The following is a 19,479-nucleotide window of genomic DNA, read 5'->3' as shown; positions in this document are numbered from 1 at the left end:
GAGGGATGTGCCCTTGACTGGAATCAAACCTGTGACCTTTCAGTCTGAGGGCCAATGCTATAACCATTGAGAAACCGGCCAGGGCTGCACACCCCCTACTGGGGATGTGCCTGCAACCAAGGTACATGCCCTTGACTGGAATTGAACCTGAGACCCTTGAGTCAGCAGGCCAACGCTCTATCCATTGAGCCAAACCGGTTAGGGCAACTCAATATATTTTTTGCTTAATATACATAAACTTGAGTGGCATAGATTTGGTAAGAGTTTAGGAAAAGAGTCAAAAGATTTTGTTTATGTTGTTATTCTGAAGAGAGATTGGAGAGGATTACAATTTAAATAAATACAAGTAAATAATACATCCAGTAAACATAGGCATTTTTGCTAGTGTGCTATCTATTGTTCTGACTCATTTAATTCATGAAACATGAAGATGAGGCCTTCATACATATGCAGGAGCATGTGGACATTTAAAGAACACTTCAAATGTATTAAACAGTGAAGTTAATTTTACTTGAAATTTTTGAATAAGAAGAACAACAGTTTACAAGGTGTTTCCACTTTACAATTTTTTTTTTATAAAACAGGAATAATTCTACAACATTGTTTAATGACGGAACACTTTTCATGACTAAATTTTTCAGGCAGATTGCACTGTGGTCTTTTTGGACATTTAATATCCTGTATAATAAAAGGCTAATATGCAAATTGACACTATGACAAGTACTGACCACCAGAAAGCAGACACTCAATGCAGGAGCTGTCCCCTGGTGGTCAGTGTGCTCCCACAGGGGGAGTGCCACTCAGCCAGAAGCTGAGCTCACTACTGGTGGGCACAACAGTAGTGGCGGGAGCCTCTCCTGCCTCTGCAGTAGCACTAAGGATGTCCGACTCCTGGCTTAGGCCTGCTCTCCATGGGCAGTGGGCCTAAGCCAGCAGTTGAACATCCCCCAATGGCTCCCGGACTGCAAGAGGGCGCAGGCTGGGCTGAGAGACCCGCCCCTCAAATGTATGAATTTTGTGCCCCAGGCCTCAAGTCACATTATAAAATTATAAAAAGAATTTTTTATTAATTTGAGAGGGTTTTTTTTAACCAACTACAGAGATAAAATTAAGCTTTTACTATTTAAAGAAAAGAAAACCTCATGAAACTCTCACAATTAATTATTTTCTAAGCTTTCCATCAAAACAAAATAACTTAATAGAACTATGATTGAAATGTATAAGCTCTATATTTGATGCATTATCTATAGCCAATCCTCAATTTTAACTTCTGTTTCTCTTCTAATTTGCTTTTACCTGTAAAAATATATCATCAAGGCTCCCTGAAGTGCTCTATATGAGAGTCGTCTTTCACCTGAAAAATACATAGCAAGTTTTAATTTAATAGGTCATTTAGGGTAGTCATATTAATTTGGCACCATCACCTAAAATAATTGTTATATATTTTTAGAAAGCTATGTAAGTTTTAGTTTAAAATTTTATCCCTTAGCTTGAAATTTGGAAAATATCACATAAAACATTGTTTTAATATTGCATTTTAAAAGGCAGACTGAAATACTAGTATATATAGGATGTTCAAAAAAATTTAATAGCTGATAACACTTAATTTTCACTCCTTTTCAATTTCAAGTTATTTGAACTAATGGGTGAAACCAGACTAAGCTTTGAACACAAAAAATTTATCCTAATGTTCCACTAGATATTTTTTTAATGGAGATACATAAAAGATAAAGTTTACACAGCACAATACCAGGAACAGTTGACAAATTGAGGGCACACAAATACCAAACAAAATGATTTTTGATGTTTGGGATTCCATTGCTTCGAGTTATCAGCAGTGCTTGGACCAGAATGGTCATCAATTTGAAAACAGGTATTGACAAAAAATAATTCATTTCTGTGGATTCTTTTAAATTTTGAAAATGAACTGTGTACTCTAATAACACTGACTTTATAATTATCAAAATTTGTCTACATTTTTGGGAATATCTACATATATATGTATATATATACATATATACATATGGCTCTGAACTACTTGAGAAGCCATTTTCCATGTCCCTTGGAATCCCTCATATTTGCCATATCATGACAGTTTCTACCAATGTGTTTGAGATAAAATGGTCATTTAAAACTGTTAATATAATGTTCTCATAGATAACACTAACCAATGTTTGTTTCTAAGAGTAGAATATCAATTTTCATTTTATTTCCCCAAGTGGAATTTGATCTTTGATGCCATCAGTGATGGCGAACCTTTTGAGCTCAGCGTGTCAGCATTTTGAAAAACCCTAACTTAACTCTGGTGCCGTGTCACATATAGAAATTTTTTTGATCTTTGCAACCATAGTAAAACAAAGATTTATATTTTTGATATTTATTTTATATATTTTAATGCCACTTAAAGAAAAATCAACCAAAAAAATGATTTCACGTGTCATCTCTGACATGCGTGTCATAGGTTAGCCATCACTGGATGCCATAATAGTACAGTGCAGTGCCAAGAAACAATCCTTAAGAGTAAAATTACCTACCTTTACTAAGAAGATGCTCATGGCGTTTCTCATCAAATAATAAGAGTAACACCTCTTTTTGTTTGTGAAATTCAGCCATTTGTTCCTCCTTTTCCTCTGATTCATTTTTAGCCTTTGGAGAAAATTCTTCATTAATATTCCCACAACAGAGAATAGATTCTAATTTTAGAAAACATTGCCTCAAGAAGTAGATTTGCCAGGTGCAGAAAAGATGTACTTGGGATATTTCCCATTTCATCTAATATTACAACTTGGAAATTATGGCTTATGAGAAGGGGTCTTCTTCATAGTCACTGGTTCTATCCTTTAAGTTCAATTTAACTGCTTTATCAATCTTAAACATTATCTTAATAAAGATCATGACTCCTGGGCTCAGGTGGGTATAACTAGATGCAAGTGGTCAATATGTTCAAACAGTTGACAAAAATTATTTATCACAGTAAGGTTATTACACTCAGGAAAATTAATGATTTCTAGTCGGGAAAACTATTAATGCTACTGAAATTCTATAGTCAGTATTATACCCTATAAATATAATGTCTTAGATATATTTCACACTTTTATTTTTATTCTTTTCTTATCAATTGATTTGTTTAAGAAAATTCTTATTTTTCTGTCTACAGCACATGCTCTATTTATAAGCCAATTAATTAAGCTGAAGCAAAAATTAGTTAACCCAATTATCTTCAAGTCCTCAGAAGAATCAAACTGTTAAAAAGTTGTATGCACAATATTGCCAATTACATATTCCTTTTTTTAGTAAATGTCATGCGCAGGTGATAAACAAAATAGTGAGCAAAAATTGACCTTATGCAACATATTATGTGGTGGGAATAAGATGTAGAACAAATAATCACCTGCACATTAAATGTTGAACACTCAGGAGTGCCCCATGCCATAGCGGTATACAGAAGCAGTATAGTGCCATGATAGCATAGTTGTAAGAGGGTCAGAAAAGACCTTCCTGAAGAAGTTTTCCTTGAGCCAAGAGCAAAGAATGAAAAGGAGTTACCTGGGGAAGAATACTCCAAACCCAGAAAATAACATAAAAAGACTGGTGGTAAACTCGAAGAACTAAATTCAGCCTAAAGGAAATTCAGTATGGCCCACAGAAGATCAAAAAAAATGCCTTGAAGATTATATTAAGGATTTTTATTGTTATGCTGAAAGCAATGGAAAAACATCAAAGTGTTTTATGCAGAGGTCAAATGTGACTAGATTTGCATTTTGAAAAGATTACTCAAACTGCAGTGTGGACAATAAATGAAGCCATATTGTAAGCCTTGTCAATAGTTGAGAGAATATGACTTTAGTCGAAGTGAAAAACAATGACAGTCTGCACTTGATGGGTGGCGGTAGATCAAAGAGAGATACTTGAGAACTATTTAGAAGGTTAAACCAATAGCATTTGGTGATAGCTTGATAAGTCAGTTGAGGAAGAGCGAGTTACCAAGGACCAATAGTACCAGTCTGACTTGACACACTAAGAGAAAAACTTGGAGAAGACCAAGTAGATACAGGAGTGGATGAAAGGGAATTTTTTTTCTTTTAATTAGTGTATGTTTGAGAGGACCAGGAGAAAATATAAATTAGGGTGTTAAGTATATGATCTGAAATTTAAGAGGATATCTACACTAGAGGTATTTGTTTGAGAATCACTGATGTATAAGGAGCTATAGAAGCAGTGGGTATAAATGAGTTAATGTAGTGAAATAATATAGACAAAGACTATAAGCCAATGAGTTGGGAAACCCCACCATTTACTTGTCTAATGAGCCAGTAATGGAGGCAGAGAAATTAGACATTTAGACTAAGCTAAAATATTATGCACCAAATCCAAGAGGGTGGGAGAGATGTTCAAAAAAAGAGTTAAATAGCTATTAGTACTGATATTACTACTTATATTGTATTATTATATTATATTATATTATATTATATTATATTAGTACTTATAAGTACTAATAATTAGTACTTATATTAGCTCAAGGTAAGTGAAGATAAAAAATGGCCATTGGATTTATGTACATGGAGGTTATTTGTGAATGATGAGACAAGAAAACAGGCTGGATTGAGTTGAAGATTGGATGAGAAATAAAGGAATAATTATACTAACTACTGTTCTAAAAACACTTTACAAGTATTAATCTAATTTAATGCTCAGAATAATCCTATGAGGTAGATACTCTTATTTTCTATTGTATCAATGATGAAAGTGAAGCAAAGAGAAGTTAAGTCAAAGACGTTCAATGTCACACAATTCAGAAGTGCAGGTGGAACTTGAACACATGCAGTGTGACTACAAGACATTAAGCACTGCTGATAAAGCCTCTCAAGACATAGAACTAGACAACTCCCTCAAGAAATTTAGTCATGAAAAAAGGAAGAAAGGCCTGTAATTTGAAGGAAATGTGGAATCAAGAAATCAACAATATTAAGTGAGAAACTTGACATTGTCTGAGAACCAATAGGAAGAACTGGGCCTTTGGGAGCCTACTTCTGTCTAGAACTAGTCATAATCTTGAAATGTTCAATAGAAATAAAAAAGGTATATTAACTTCATCTATTTATTGAAGAAACTCTTGCTTATAATGAAATTCTTAATTTAATTTTTATTGTATCTAAATAAAATTAAAACAACCATGTAACATATTCTAAGTATATGCTTTTGTGAAAGAAAAATAAGAAAAAATGTAAGTTTAAGAGATAAGTGGAGAATTATTAAAATAAAATTTTCAATACTCTTTTCTGTAGTATACTTATATTCACTTAAGGCATCATAAATACCTGAATCATACTGAATTCTTCTTCCAGGCCTTTAACAATATTTTTTTCCAACTTTTCCCAGAAGTTAAATCCATGCTTCTCTAAACCTGGTGTTCTTTCCAGCCATGCCTTAAGTAAACATTATGTAAAATTTTAAATAGTGAGATACATTGAACTAATATTTATGAACTTGAAACAGAATATTTTCATGGTTTTGAGAAACATATATAATAAGGTATTTTTTGTGTGTAAATATTTTCTTTCCCTTCAATTTCTTCACTTAAAAATAGAAATCTATTCTATTCAATTTCTTACTTTTTAATAAAATCATATTACTGCTGTTTAATCTTTATTTATTAAGAACTATGACTGGCTGGAGCGGCTCAGTGGTTGAGCATTGACCCATGAATCTGGAGGTTATGTTTCAATTCCCCATCATGGCACATGTCAGGGTTGCGGGCTCTATTCCCAGTAGGGGGCGTGCAAGTAGCAGCCAATCAATGATTCTCTCTCATCATTGATGTTTCTATCTCTCTCTCTCTTTCTCTCTCTCATCATTGATGTTTTTCTCTCTCCTTTCCCTTCCATTCTTCTCTGAAATCAATAATATATATGTACACATATATATTTAAAAAGAAATATTGCAAAAATCCAAATTTTCTATAAATCTATGAACATATGTAAATATTGTTTTAATGAAGTGTCTGGTTTATTCTCAAAGTACTTAATTCTTAAGATCTGAAGGAATTAAAACATGTATAATATATGATCTCTTCTAAATGCAGGAGCATGGTATAATTAGCAACTTGGAAATACACTTACTACTCAATTATTTTAATATTCCACAAGACTTTTTAATCAGAAATAAAACCTAATTCATACATCCCTGTGGGTTCTCATTTTGGGTTTGAAAATAGTTTTCTGATTCTTTCTATCCTGTCTTTATAAGCTGTTCTCTCTCTCCTCTCTCTCTCTCTCTCTCTCTCTCTGAACCACAGAAGAGGGAGCCTGATTCCACGGTGCATCACCTGAGAAACACCCTCTTGCAATCTGGGACCCCTCAGGGGATATTGGAGAGCCAGTTTTGGTACTATCCCCGCAAGCCAGGCCAAGGGCCTCTACTATAATCTATCTATCTGTCTGTCTGTCTGTCTGTCTGTCTGTCTATCTATGAAAAGAGGCAATATGCACATTAGGCCAGGACGCTGTAATAGTCATGGCCAGATCAGGAGGAGGGGCCTGGCATGGGCCCAGAGCCTGAGAGAACAACAGACAGGGCAGCCGGTGCCTCGCCCCACCAAGACCAGAGAGAACAAAACGCAGCGGGTCCGGCCCCCAGCCCCAGCCCCAGCCCCACAGTCGTGGTGCTGGGCTGTTGGGGCTGGAGCAGAGTAGACACAAACCCACAGGGGGGCCAGGTTTGATTCTGATCAAGGGCATGTACCTAGTTTTCAGGCTCCTCCCTGGCCGGGGCCCAGGTCAGGGCTCATGCAGGAGGCAACCAATTAAAGCGTGCCTCTCACATTGATGTTTCGCTCAGTCTTCCCCTCTCTCTTCCATGCTCTCTAAAATTCAATGGGAAAATATCCTCACGTGAGGATAAAAAAAAAGAAAAAAGAAAAAGAAAGAAATGTCATATCCTATGAAAGAGACATCTTGAAAATGCCTAAAGAAAGTTGTTATTTTTTCGTGGTGAAGGGACTGGAGTCCGTGTTGATGAAAACACCTTGGCAGCTGCAGCTGCAGCAGCCGGCAGTGGCAGCAGCAGTGGGATGATGGGAGTGGCACCTTCCCCTGATCAGCCTGGTTGCCTCCAGCAGAGGGAGCTCAGTCTGCAGCCCATGGGGAGTGGGCCTAAGCCATTAGTAGGACATCCTCTGAGGGCTCCTGGACTGTGATAGGGGGCAAGCTGGACTGCCCCCCCCCCCCCCCCCCAGCCAGTGCACAATTTTTTTATTATACATAATGTTTCTAAAATTCTCAAGAAAGTTCTTAATATTTAAATACTTTAATTAGTTAAATTTATAAATTTAAGCATTTTATAAATTGTTTCTGTTTTTATTTACAATTAATGTGACCAAACTGATATTAGTTGTACAATTCTTATCTAGCAGAAGCTAAATTAAAAAGATGTATGTAGATCTTAGAAATAGCATTTGAGCATATACCTCCACTAGTTGCAAAAGTGTTTTTTCCTGCTCCGACTTCAGTAGCAGTTCATTTTCTTCTCCTTTGAAGTTATCACGATAATGTCTCCTGTTGTAAGGGACTCTTAAACTCTGAAAAATACCCAACTTGTTTTCTAACAGTCGGAACTGTAAACTCTGGAAGCCTGATGCTGGCGATAAGTACTCTCTTTGAGAATAAATGAGGGAGAGAAGAAACAGAGAGAAATGTGTTGACATTGTAAATCACAGTTTTACTCTCTTAGATACCATCAAGAACACAAACACAGCTGTATACACATATGCATGGATATGCATATGTGTGTGTGTGTGTGTGTGTGTGTGTGTGTGTATAGCTTTGGCTGCCTGGAAATGTAGAAAATTTACAATTCAATCCATGACTTATTTTGATGTTTTTTCTGACATCGTTCTTTATCACTCCTGTTTCTCTTTTATTTTTAGCTTTTAGTTTTTACAAAATTTGTTATATACATTATATCAGCCACTTTAGCCATTTTGATAAGTGGTCTAAATTATTTTTGGATAAAAACAGGGCACAACGATTAGTTGAAATTATTTAATCATATTATGTTTGTATGTAAAAACAAGTGATGAAATGTTTTTAATAACTTCTCAAATTCATTGTGATTAAGACTCCCAAGTGCTGATAGTGACAGTGTAAGACAGGCTCCTCATCTCACACAACACACATGCCCTCCTTTACCCCACCAGAGTGAGAAGGTGAACCCCACCGAGTTAGCACATAGCCACAGGTGCACACCTGAAGTCGTTGAAATCCAAGGCTGTCATCGTTTCCAGGACAGAAAACTGCTCCACCAGGAGTTTAAGGATCACCACCACTCGATGCATTCGCGTAACAATCTTAAGCATATTCCTTTCATCCCTGACCTGATGGTTAAGAAATGAGACACTGAGAAATCAACTCTGATGTTTAGAAATTACAAAATAGACTACAAACAATAGTACATTCCTATGAACTTTATCTTTACTTCAGAAAGGAACATTGGAAGTATAATTCTGTGGATAGTGAACTAATGGTAACTGAATTGTTTGCAAGGAATGTCTGCAAAATCAGAATCACATATCTTTCTTTAAAAATGGAAAATCACAGCCCAGCCAGCATGGCTCAGTGGTTGAGCATCCACCTATGAACCAGAAGATCTCAGTTGGATTCCAGGTCAGGGCACATATGCCGAGATTGCGGGTTTGATCCCCAGTGTGGGGTATGCAGGAGGCAGCCGATCAATGATTCTCTCTTATTATTGATGTTTCTTTCTCTCCCTCTCCCTTCCTCTCTGAAATCAATTTTTTTAAATAGAAAATTACATGAAGGCAAGTTAGAAGTAAATTCTGGAGATCAACATCCACTCATTTTAAAGCAAGTTTCTATGTTTGCTTCAAGGAATAAAGGTAAGCATGGCAACTTCTGGGTGAGGATGAATCAACACCAGAATAAATCTGCTCTTTACTGAGGGACAGAGTTGCCAATGACATAAAAGGAAATTGCAAGCACATCTAGAAGATGATTGTCTGTGTCTGACTGCTCTCTTTCCCCAGCCCCTCCTGAGTGCTTTAGGCTGTGCCCTGTGTCTGGGAGGCTTGTGGGAGCAAGAAGCAGGGTGGAAGGCAGGAGAACACCATTCAGACCCTGCCGTCACCGGCGGTTCCACTGTTAGCACACTTTTCTTTGTTTCTTTCTCCTGCTATTTTTTTTTTTTACCTTTTCGTGTTTACTTTCTTCATTATTGTTCTTATCTTCCCACAGCAAATATTCATTAGAAATACAACTCAGGTACTTATTCATTAAAGGTAGATTGCCAGCTATTCTACCATCAGCTAAAACAACTATTCTCAGTGGCAAAAACAAACTAATAATAAGTGAGTTCTATATACTGTAAGGGGCTTGGAACTGAAATTTGAAAGGAACTTGAATGAAATGTGAAGCTCTAGGGTAGCAATGGCATTGGGAAAATATGACTAAGTTCTTGTCCACTGGGGGAAAATTTTTTTTCAGTAAGTAATAACCACCATTTGGTGTTAAATTTTTCCTCATTAGTAATATTTTTTACATTCTCCAAAAATAGCCTGGAACCAATATTGTGATATAACAACTCACATGGCCATTCTGAAAGATCTCACAAACAGAATCTAATTCCCAGAGGATTTGCTTAAACCAGAGTTCATAAGCTGCAATGAAAAAAGCACATTGTCAGTTGGAAAGTTTTGGGAGCCTCTTTGACCATAATTATATAAAAGACATGGTTAACACATTGAAAGAAATAAAAATATAATTTAAAAATCAAGAAATGCCCATAGAGCCTTATTTTATGCTACAACAAAATATTAGTGATAAATGTATAATGGCCTCAATTTATTGACTGTTTTAATCTGCTATGCATATTATCAATATGCACTGTGGTTGTTAATATTATTATACTGATTTCTCTCAACAAATATACTATTTCAGTCTTTTTAGGATATAGCACATGCTCTAATTCTACCGTCCCCTTGGAAGATGAAGGTATGCAGAGAAGCAAAAGTGACACTCAACTTCACCTATAAACTGAAATATCAGTATTTACTAATCTGATGAATATGACAAGACATTAGTTTCCAGGGTCTTAGAAAACCGTGAGGATGACAACTTTATGAACAGTCTAAATCTAAAACTTTGTCTTATTTATCTATTTCCCTTAGTATCTAGCACAGTGTTGGCATAAGATAAACCCAGGTGATTATTTCATGAATAAATGAATATAATAACCAATGGAGTTATTAGCTGAGCATAGAAAACCAATAATCTTAGAGATCTCTAGTGCATTCTACCTGGTGCTATCATATGGCTGCAGGCTATGTTTCTGCACTAATTAGGGGAATCAAATTATATTTTAAATCACATTTCAGGATACTATTGGAATTTAATTTTCATAGTTGGACAAAGTGCAAAGCAGATATTTCCTTGATCAGTTTATGTAACCACCATTTGGTCTTAAATTTTTCTCATTTTAGGTTTAGCTTTCTGTAGTTTCCTCATGATTCACTGATTCTGTGTTGTAACTGAAGAAGGAAGGGAGAGGCTCCCTATTCAGATAATGATAGCTACCATTTGCTGTATGTTTATATTGTGCTATACCTTGGGCTAAGTGCTTAATGTGCATTACCTCATTTCATCTTCACAAGAACTCTATGATTGATAAAATACAACAATTCTCTCCATTTTACACATGGGGAAATGGAAAGAGTTACTGGTTAAGGGACCTGGCCAAGCTTTCCCAATTTATAACAGTAGAGATGGGATTCTAAACAATTTTCTGATTCCAAATTTGTGCTATCCTGCCATGATTTCCTCCCTATTGAGCTTGTCTTTGGATAAGCCACCAATACAAATTATGTAAATTAGTTTCTGTTTTTACTTTTTACTCGAAGGAGTGAATCATTTTAGCCAGTCAATGAAGCAAACAACCATTTGTGGAAAATAAAACACAAAGAATTGGTAAGCAAAGAAAAGATGTCTAGAAATGGACCAATGACTAGCTTGGGTCATTGGGTCCTGGACAATCAGAGGACAGTATTAGGACACCAAAAATTTTAGAGTAAATCTTAATATTTGGGGGTCACAGACCTCTTTAAGACACATTCACAAAGTTTTGCACACAATTTCAGAGTTCAGAGACTTTCTAAACTCTCAAAGTCACGGATTCCTACATGAAAAACTACTGCTCATGTTTTACCACTACGGCCACAAACCTGGACCCGCCTCCAGTTACTCCCTCTCAAGGTGTTCTCCTGGGGCATCATATAAACCTTGACCTCTATCTCCCAGTCAATGTGCCACAGATATTCTCCATGCAGGTGGGAGCAGTGGGTCTTTTGGGAAGACGACTAGAGAGTCTAGTGGGAAAACCCTTTATTCCATCATCAGTGCCTGCAACCTTTGCTCCTTCACCTACTCCTGCTATGATCAGCAAGTGGCCTCAATGATCTACAGTAAATCCTCAATTTTGCAGACCTCAATTTAACAGACTGGACTTCAGATTTAACAGACAAAATTTTCAGTCTGTATGTCATATGAAAAAATTACTACTCTGTTATTTTTTAAATGCTTTTAGCCAAGATTTGCTTATAGTTAAATTAACAGGTTTGTTTTTTGTTATTAATCCATGGTTATTTTTAACAAATTTTAGTGAATAGGCCATATGTTGGGGAAAAAACCTGTAATAATTTTGCAGACATAAATAAATATTGCATATCTAAAACTATAGTCTACATATTGAAATCCAAAAGTCACCGCTTATAAACAATGTTCACTGAATGACTAACACATGATCACACCCAGTCAGGCATGATGATTGGTTATGTTATCACCTGGTGTGATTTTCTGCAGCAATTTAACACCTGTGGCAGATGTTCCCATATGTGCTCAGCCACTCCCTAGTCCTGTGCATTTGTTTACTCACAGTGATTGGTGAATGCACACATTTACTAGATGTATTCAGTATACATTTCAAATTACAGTAACACATAGAGAAAACTTTTCTTTGAAATTAAACTTTTCATATATAATTAATTTTAATTCCACAAACATATATATGCCTAAGAGGTCATTACAACCGAACAACCAGAACGACCAGTCGACCAGTCACTATGACACACATGACCACCAGGGGGCAGATGCTCAACACAGGAGCTGCCCCCTGGTGGTCAGTGAGTTCCCACAGCCAATCAGGCCAGCCCCGATTGGGACTGAGTGAGATGGCCCTATAAGCCTTGATCACTGGCCAGGCCTAGGGACTCCACCCATGCATGAATTTCATGCACCAGGCCTCTAGTGTCTACATAAGTAAAAAACAGGGAAGCTAATTAATTTGTCAAATTTTTAACATTCAGAAAACCACTTCATTATAAAACAGACTTTCAGCTTTAACGGACTACCCCTTGCTGGAATTATTTCATTATATCAAGGTTTTACTGTATTTGAACTCTCTACAGGGATTGGCATGGCACCTGCTGGCCCCTAAGGCTGTTTGGCGGGGATTGGCACGGCACCCGCTGACTCCTAAGGCTGTTTGGCTGCCTGCACTAGAGGCCAAAGGCTTGGAGATTTCTGAAACACGTACACATCACCAAGGATACATCTATTGGGAAATGAGCTTCACCAACAGAGCTCTACAGCACATGAGACTGCAATCTAGTTTAATAAGAACAGCTTTGGTGTTGTCCCCAGCTCTCCTCTGGCCATCCGGACACCAATGATGCCAGACCAGAGAACTGATGTCTCCCTGCTTCTCAGTCACGGCCCCAGTCATGAAGACAGGGCCTCTGAGTGACCTGCAGGTGACTGTGCAAAACAATATTGATGTCTCTTAGTTCAGCTGCCTCATCCCACGCAATGTGCTTTCTATAGAAGATGGCAAAAGAGAGCTCCAGGTCTTTCTTGCAACATGAAAGGATACTCCCAATGAAAATGAACTTCAGTTTCAGATTAAGGAATGCCATTGAATTGCTGACACTGTTGCCAGCAAGTTGTAAAAGAACTATTGTAAAGAGAATTGTGAAAGGGCCGACAGGACATGCTGTGTCAATCTCTGATGCTCTCTAATGGCATTTGGATCTTGAGTAAGCTAAGTATCAGCCAGGATATGCCAAACAGATGCAATCACTGAAGAGCTGCTGACGTCTCTCAATACATCTAGACTGGTCCAGTGCCATCAGTTCAAACCAGTGCCTCTTAAATAGAAGGAAGTGTAAAATCTGAACCCAAATATACTGAGGCTACCCACCAAGGTAGTGACTAGTCTAACCTGTGCGAAAATCAGGGCCAACCTGTCAGATAGTTTTAGCTTCCTGTGAAGGTTTGTAGCCACAGCTTCAATCACTTCCCACCTCTTGCCACCTGCTGCTTACTGTGAGCATCTCTGTACTGGGTCAATGCAGTTTGACATTTTGTAATTGGGGGCTCATTTCAAAAGTAGAAAAAGACAAAAAATATTTAATCAAGGAGCAGTATCCCTGAAACATAAAAAAAAGGAAATAAAACACTGCCCAGAGGTTTTAAGTCTGAAAAGGATAAACACACATTTTCAACAAAATTTACATTTTTATTACGTACCAGACTTAGACGGGAGTATGTGAAGTCACAATAAATTTGAGTGCTCTATTTCTTGAAAGAATTTTTTTTTAACTTCCAAGTTGAAAACATAGTAACATCTTACTTAAAAATTATTTTTCAATTCCAAGATAAACTAGCAGGGAAATAACATAAAGAAGAATGACAAATCCCAGGAAGTTCTATGAGAACTGATCTGACAGTAAAATATTGTTGAGCATTTCTAACAAACATGATTCCTTGATCTTTCACCATTTTACAGTTAAAAGAATTGTTGCTCTCCCCATTACTGATGGGAAATACCTGTGGAATAGTTATTGTCCAAACTTTTGTGCAACTTACCTTGATGAGTTATGATGAAAAGGTGTTCATCATGGATTTTATTTCCTTTTAGTTCACTTTGAAGCTCCTGTGCATTCAAAATTTTTTCCAACTTTAAACAAAAAAATAAATAAATAAACACCTGATTTTATACAAACTTCCAGCTATAAGATAATGAGTAATGGGGATCTAATGTATAACACAGTGATTATATTAATAACACTGTATTATATATATGAAAGGCACTAAAAGAGTAGATCTTAAATGTTCTTACCACACACCAAAAAATGGCAATGATCCTATCTAATAAAGAGGGAATATGCTAATTGACCCTCACACCATGGCAAAGGTGGCAGCGCCCACAGTCAATAAGGAGGAAATATGCTAATTGACTGCCACGCCCTAAAAGATGGTGGCACCACAGCCACAAGATGGCAGCTCCGAGTCCCTTCTGCCCACTGGGGCAGCAGGCATAAGGCAAGGCCGGGCCCACACCCAGGTGGGCCTGGCCTTGCTGCGCACCTGCCTCCAGAGTCCCCCAGTTCCCTCACCCCCCCCAGCCGCCCAGGGCTGCCCGAGGCTCAGACAACCAGAGCTGCCCAAGGCTCACGCTGCCAGCAGTGACAGAAGCAGAGGTGTGATGGGGGCATCGCCTTCCCCTGATCACTGGGTCACCTCTCGCCCCTGAGGGCTCCCAGGCTGTGAGAGGTGGCAGGCCAGGTTGAGGGACCCCCCTCGAGTGCATGAATTTTCATGCACTGGGCCTCTAGTCTGATCTAATAAAGAGGTAATATGCAAATTGACCATAACTCCAACACACAAGATGGCCGCCCCATGTGGTCAAAGATGGCTACCCCCTGTGAACACAAGATGGCCACCACAAGATGGCCAGCAGGGGAGGGCAGTTGTGGGTGATTAGGCCTGCAGGGGAGGCAGTTTGGCGGGGGGCACCCAGGCCTACAGAGGAGGACAGTTAGGGGTGACCAGGCCAGCAAGGGAGGTCAGTTGGGGGGCAATCAGGCAGGCAGGCAGGCAAGCAGTTGGGAGCCAGGAGTCCTGGATTGTGAAAGGGATCCAAGATTGGAGAGGGTGCAGGCTTGGCTGAGGGACACACACCCCTGCCCTATGCATGAATTTCATGCACTGGGCCTCTAGTATGACATAATAGCATGCTAGCTAAATGTAACACCAGTAATCATACAGAAATGTACAAAGGTATCAAATCAACAGGTTGTGCACAATGTTATATAACAATTCTTGCACAATGTTATATAACAATCACAGTTCAATAAAACTAAAAAAGTGACTGATTTTAAAATTGCAAAAGTTGTTTTTTTTTATCAACTTTTATACAAAGTAGAATACAATACTGAAAAACTCCCCAAATTCTCAAATTCTCAGGATCTATTCTATGTATTTTTAAAAAATTAATGAGTCTTCTTATAAATAAACAGTATCTTGAATTTATGGTTTTTACTTTTTCTGAAGAATATTATATTTGGTAGGATTCCATGATAACAAATGCTATCATAGTCATTGAGAAGTCATTGTTCTTGTATCTTTTAAAATGAGTATGATAAAAGCGTGTCAAGTTGCTTAGCTGACTGTGTGTCTTCCATTATTCTATCCCCTAAAGAACCTATTTGAAGAAGATTTTAACATGCTTGATCAGCTTATCCTTAGAAATCCATAGATGCAGGCACACAGAACTCTAACTATTTCACTTCTTAAACAATATAGAAGGCAAACAGGCTGAAACATACCCCAGAATAATCTCCAATACCTCCTTTGTATCATCCTTCTTTTATTTATTAATGATTTCAAGAAAGCATGGGCCTTTAACATTTCTATTTTTTAAAACGGGATTTAAAAGAGAAATTTGTCTGAAATCATTTGTAATTACCTAGGCTAGGATTTACTGAAGTTGTCTTATCTACACAAGTTGTACAATGCCTGCCAATTACCTGCACTAATCTGATCATTTATACTCTTTTGCCCAGATTCTAGGTTCTCTGCTGGATTTTCATATGAGTCTCTTGAATTTTTCTAACAAAGTTGAGAAAACACAAATTTATATGGCAATGGATATCATTAGGTCCAGAAAACTATATGATGAGTGAGAAAAAAAAAAACTAGACAAAATATATGCCCAACACTGGAAACTAAACACTATAAGATACTCAGCCACTTACATGCAGATAATTCCCATAGATAAGTCCTCCTTTGCTGGCTTTATTTACACCAACTTGGGATTTGTCTTCTTCATTGCCTTCTAGAGATAGTTTTCTGAAATCATATCTGCAGATTAAATATGGGATGAGAAATAAACAGATCTCGAGAAAGCACAATAATAATATGAGTCATTAAAATTCTCTTATTGCTATTTTTTAAAGCATATTAACAAGGGAATAAGGGTGACAGTTTTCAGTGTTCTTGAAATTAAGAAAATAAAGTGTTCATACTTAACATTTTTAAGAGCCTAACCATATTTAGAATAGAGATAAATACTTACTCAAAGTCATTTCTTAAGAATGGGCAGCCACTCATGATGAAAACACACTGCTTGAGAAGCACTGAGGTTTTGGCTCTAAATGAACAGATCATTGATCTTCCCAGATGTTCTGCTGCCTTTTATTTATCCTGATCACCCTGAACCTGCCAATCAGCTTTCTCTATTTCCTCTTACTAGACTCTCATTTCCATTGGTTCGGAAGTTGAAACTCTGTAAACTTCAGAATGCAGTTGGTTTACTAGAATAGTGAGTATTCTGCCCAACTGAATCATTTCACTTCATCAGTTCTGTTTTTATATCCCAAATAACAAACACTAAATAAATCAATAGAAGTCAAGTTAAAAAAAAAAAAGAAAGAAAAAGATTTTTAACTCTTCTACTCCCAGGACACATTGGGTATAGTGTTAAGACATGTAAGATGATGAGCTTGTAAATAAACAAATATTTACTCTCTCAGTCTTAGGTATGGATATTCTTATAAGCCCTAAGGCAAAAACTAAACTTGGATGTCTCTGGGGAAAGAAAATTATTAGTGAACAGAGGCAGGGTACATGCTCAAACCCCATTTACTTCTCATCTTCACAGGCCTTCTGGCCTAAATCTCATAATTATCAGTAGTTGTGGGCTGCTCTATTGTATTGGAACTTAAACAGACATCACTGGTTTATTCTTCACCTGTGGCATCCCAATTACAGGGCATTGGAGTCATCCACAGTGGGATGCTTTGTCTCTAGATAAAAACAATAACATGCCCACACTTTAAAACAGTGTCAGTGATAAAATATTCTTCATGGAAAATATTACTTATTGGTTTAAGTTCTTTTGAGGACCGTTCAGCCGGGGCAGAAAGCCCCATACCATGCCCTTAGTACACCACTTCTAAGAATCTAAAGACAGCATTTATCATTATTTGACCCTCCAAAATGGTCGATTTATGTCTAATGTACCAAAGTAATTAAAGGCCAGAAACTTTATCTGGTCTTGGCTCTACCAATAAATAATTGTGTGACATTTTTTTAAAAAAGGACAATGTGACTTCTATACATACCAACTTTCTCACACACACAAAAAAATGAAGATGCTTAAAATTTATTGTAATTTCAAAGATCCTAGTCCATCCTAAAATCCTGATTTTGTGACTCTAAAATAAATTATAGTGTTTAATGCGGATTTACAGAAGGGTAGACAGCATGAAGGCCATGTTATAAGAGAACTGGGAACTAATCACATAGTAGACCTGTCATGTTCCATGTGGGTTTTTATAGGACACTTTGGCAATTGCTTCCTGTGGGAAACTCACTGTAGAGATGCTATATAGCTCCAGTGGTGAAGGCGTTAGGGAGATGTTAAACTAGCTGTGACTTTTGACCTCTTTGTGACTGTGTAACCCTCTGTACACTTTCATTTGGCAAACTACTCAAAAAATCAGAATGTCACATCAGGACAAATGTCATGTCCCCTGGAACTTAGTGAACACATCGAGTGTAATAACTGCCTGATGTTACCTTTTAACTTTGCTTGTAACATTGTTCTCTGGAGAGGTTTACACAACGACCTGCCATTTGGTTTTGCCACTAAACCCTGTTTTTAACCCCCTTTAAAAAGGAACTCTGTCCTAGGAGGGGTATAGAGTCTTCCTGGCCAGCCACCACTGGGAACTCCTGCTTTGCCCATGTATATAAGTTTCTCCTATTAAAGCTCCTATAAATTGAAATTAGTCTGGGTGTCAGTTCTTCAAAATCAATCTTGAATTGAGACTTTTGGGACTTCCCCCAAGAGCTGGTGCTGTGAGCAAGCAGGATTCTGAAGAACCCCGTAAGCCATAATCAAAATAGGAGGAAAATGGACTGAGCCAGGGGAAATCCCAGGACGGCCAAGCATGATGCTTTGGGCCAGTTGGCACAACATTGGAGGCTTGGGGACAGGTGTGTGAGGAGCATCGTAAGATGTCCCAAAGATGCCTGCTGGAGTAGCAGATAATGGAAGAGGCTTAAGGCAGATAAAGACAAAAAAAGGTATAAAAGCCACAGTGGCTGCTGTGGCCTGGCCCCTCCTGGGTACTCGGAGGTTCTCCTCGGAAGAGGCGCTGGTGCTGGCCCCCAGGAATTGCCATTTGGAAGATGACCTCCATTTGGAAAGGTGGTAGCACAGGCTGCTACCACCGAAGGGTTCTCACAACATTGGCGGGTGGTATCAGAAAGACAGCGTCGCCTACCTGGGGCACGTGCCGAGATCACTGATTCAGTTAAAGAGCTAGACAGATCGGACATAATTTGTCCCACCCATGGTCCTTTTCACAGAGAGCTCTGTCTGGCCAGTCTGTAAGTCAAATGGATCATGGAGAATGACATCGGACTACTGGGAGCTTAATAAAGTCGTTCCTCCAATCCATGCTGCAGTTCTAATATCATCCAGTTATTAAATGAAGTAAGCAAATCCTTAAGAACCTATCATTTTGTATTAGACCTGGCTAATGCCTTACTTGGTATTTCTATGGACATGCAAAGTCAAGATCAGTTCACCTTCAGATGGAACAGAGAACGCTGGATGTTTTAGGTTCTGCCACCAGGCTATCTGCATAGCCCCACCATTTGTCATGGTTTAATAGTGAAAGATATATCTGTATGGAATGGTGGGGAAGAGGTAGCATTGCATCATGGTTTTGCTTACATTACGCTAACTGGTAATGATCGGACCATTTTACATAAGATGGCAGAGTGTCTACTGCAGTGGTCGGCAAACTGCGGCTCACAAGCCACATGCAGCTCTTTGGCCCCTTGAGTGTGGCTCTTCCACAAAATACCACCTGCGGGCACGCACATACAGTGTGATGGAAACTTCGTGGCTCATGCGCAGAAGTCGGTATTTTGTGGAAGAGCCACACTCAAGGGGCCAAAGAGCCGCATGTGGCTTGCGAGTCACAGTTTTCCCACCACTGGTCTACTGGAGCACCCAGAAAGACAGAGATGGGCCATAAATTGCACAAGGTGCAAGAGTCCAGGTCCTCTGTCAATGGCGGGGTGTCTGGTATAGTAAGATAAAAGTCATTCCCACTGC

General features: G+C 38.1%; 1 protein-coding gene across 1 annotated transcript in view; it reads right to left on the bottom strand.

Moving 5' to 3' along the window:
- Positions 1–16,540, bottom strand: part of TDO2 (tryptophan 2,3-dioxygenase) — a 20,062-nt gene extending 3,522 nt beyond the window's left edge. Inside the window, exons 1-9 of the mRNA XM_015568597.1 lie at positions 16,423–16,540; positions 16,103–16,208; positions 13,932–14,022; positions 9,600–9,670; positions 8,244–8,371; positions 7,466–7,652; positions 5,319–5,426; positions 2,535–2,646; positions 1,297–1,354 (exon numbers count right to left, since the gene is read on the bottom strand). Of these exons, the coding sequence (XP_015424083.1) occupies positions 1,297–1,354; positions 2,535–2,646; positions 5,319–5,426; positions 7,466–7,652; positions 8,244–8,371; positions 9,600–9,670; positions 13,932–14,022; positions 16,103–16,208; positions 16,423–16,514 (953 nt within the window). The 5' untranslated portion in view covers positions 16,515–16,540. The remainder of the gene's footprint in view (positions 1–1,296; positions 1,355–2,534; positions 2,647–5,318; positions 5,427–7,465; positions 7,653–8,243; positions 8,372–9,599; positions 9,671–13,931; positions 14,023–16,102; positions 16,209–16,422) is intronic.
- Between the last annotated feature and the right edge of the window lie 2,939 nt (positions 16,541–19,479).

Source organism: Myotis davidii, unplaced genomic scaffold (genome assembly GCF_000327345.1).
Source record: "Myotis davidii unplaced genomic scaffold, ASM32734v1 scaffold392, whole genome shotgun sequence".
NCBI classification, from domain to species: Eukaryota; Metazoa; Chordata; class Mammalia; order Chiroptera; family Vespertilionidae; genus Myotis; species Myotis davidii.
Note: the sequence above shows the minus strand (reverse complement) of the source record. Positions and strands in the feature narration are given on the sequence as shown.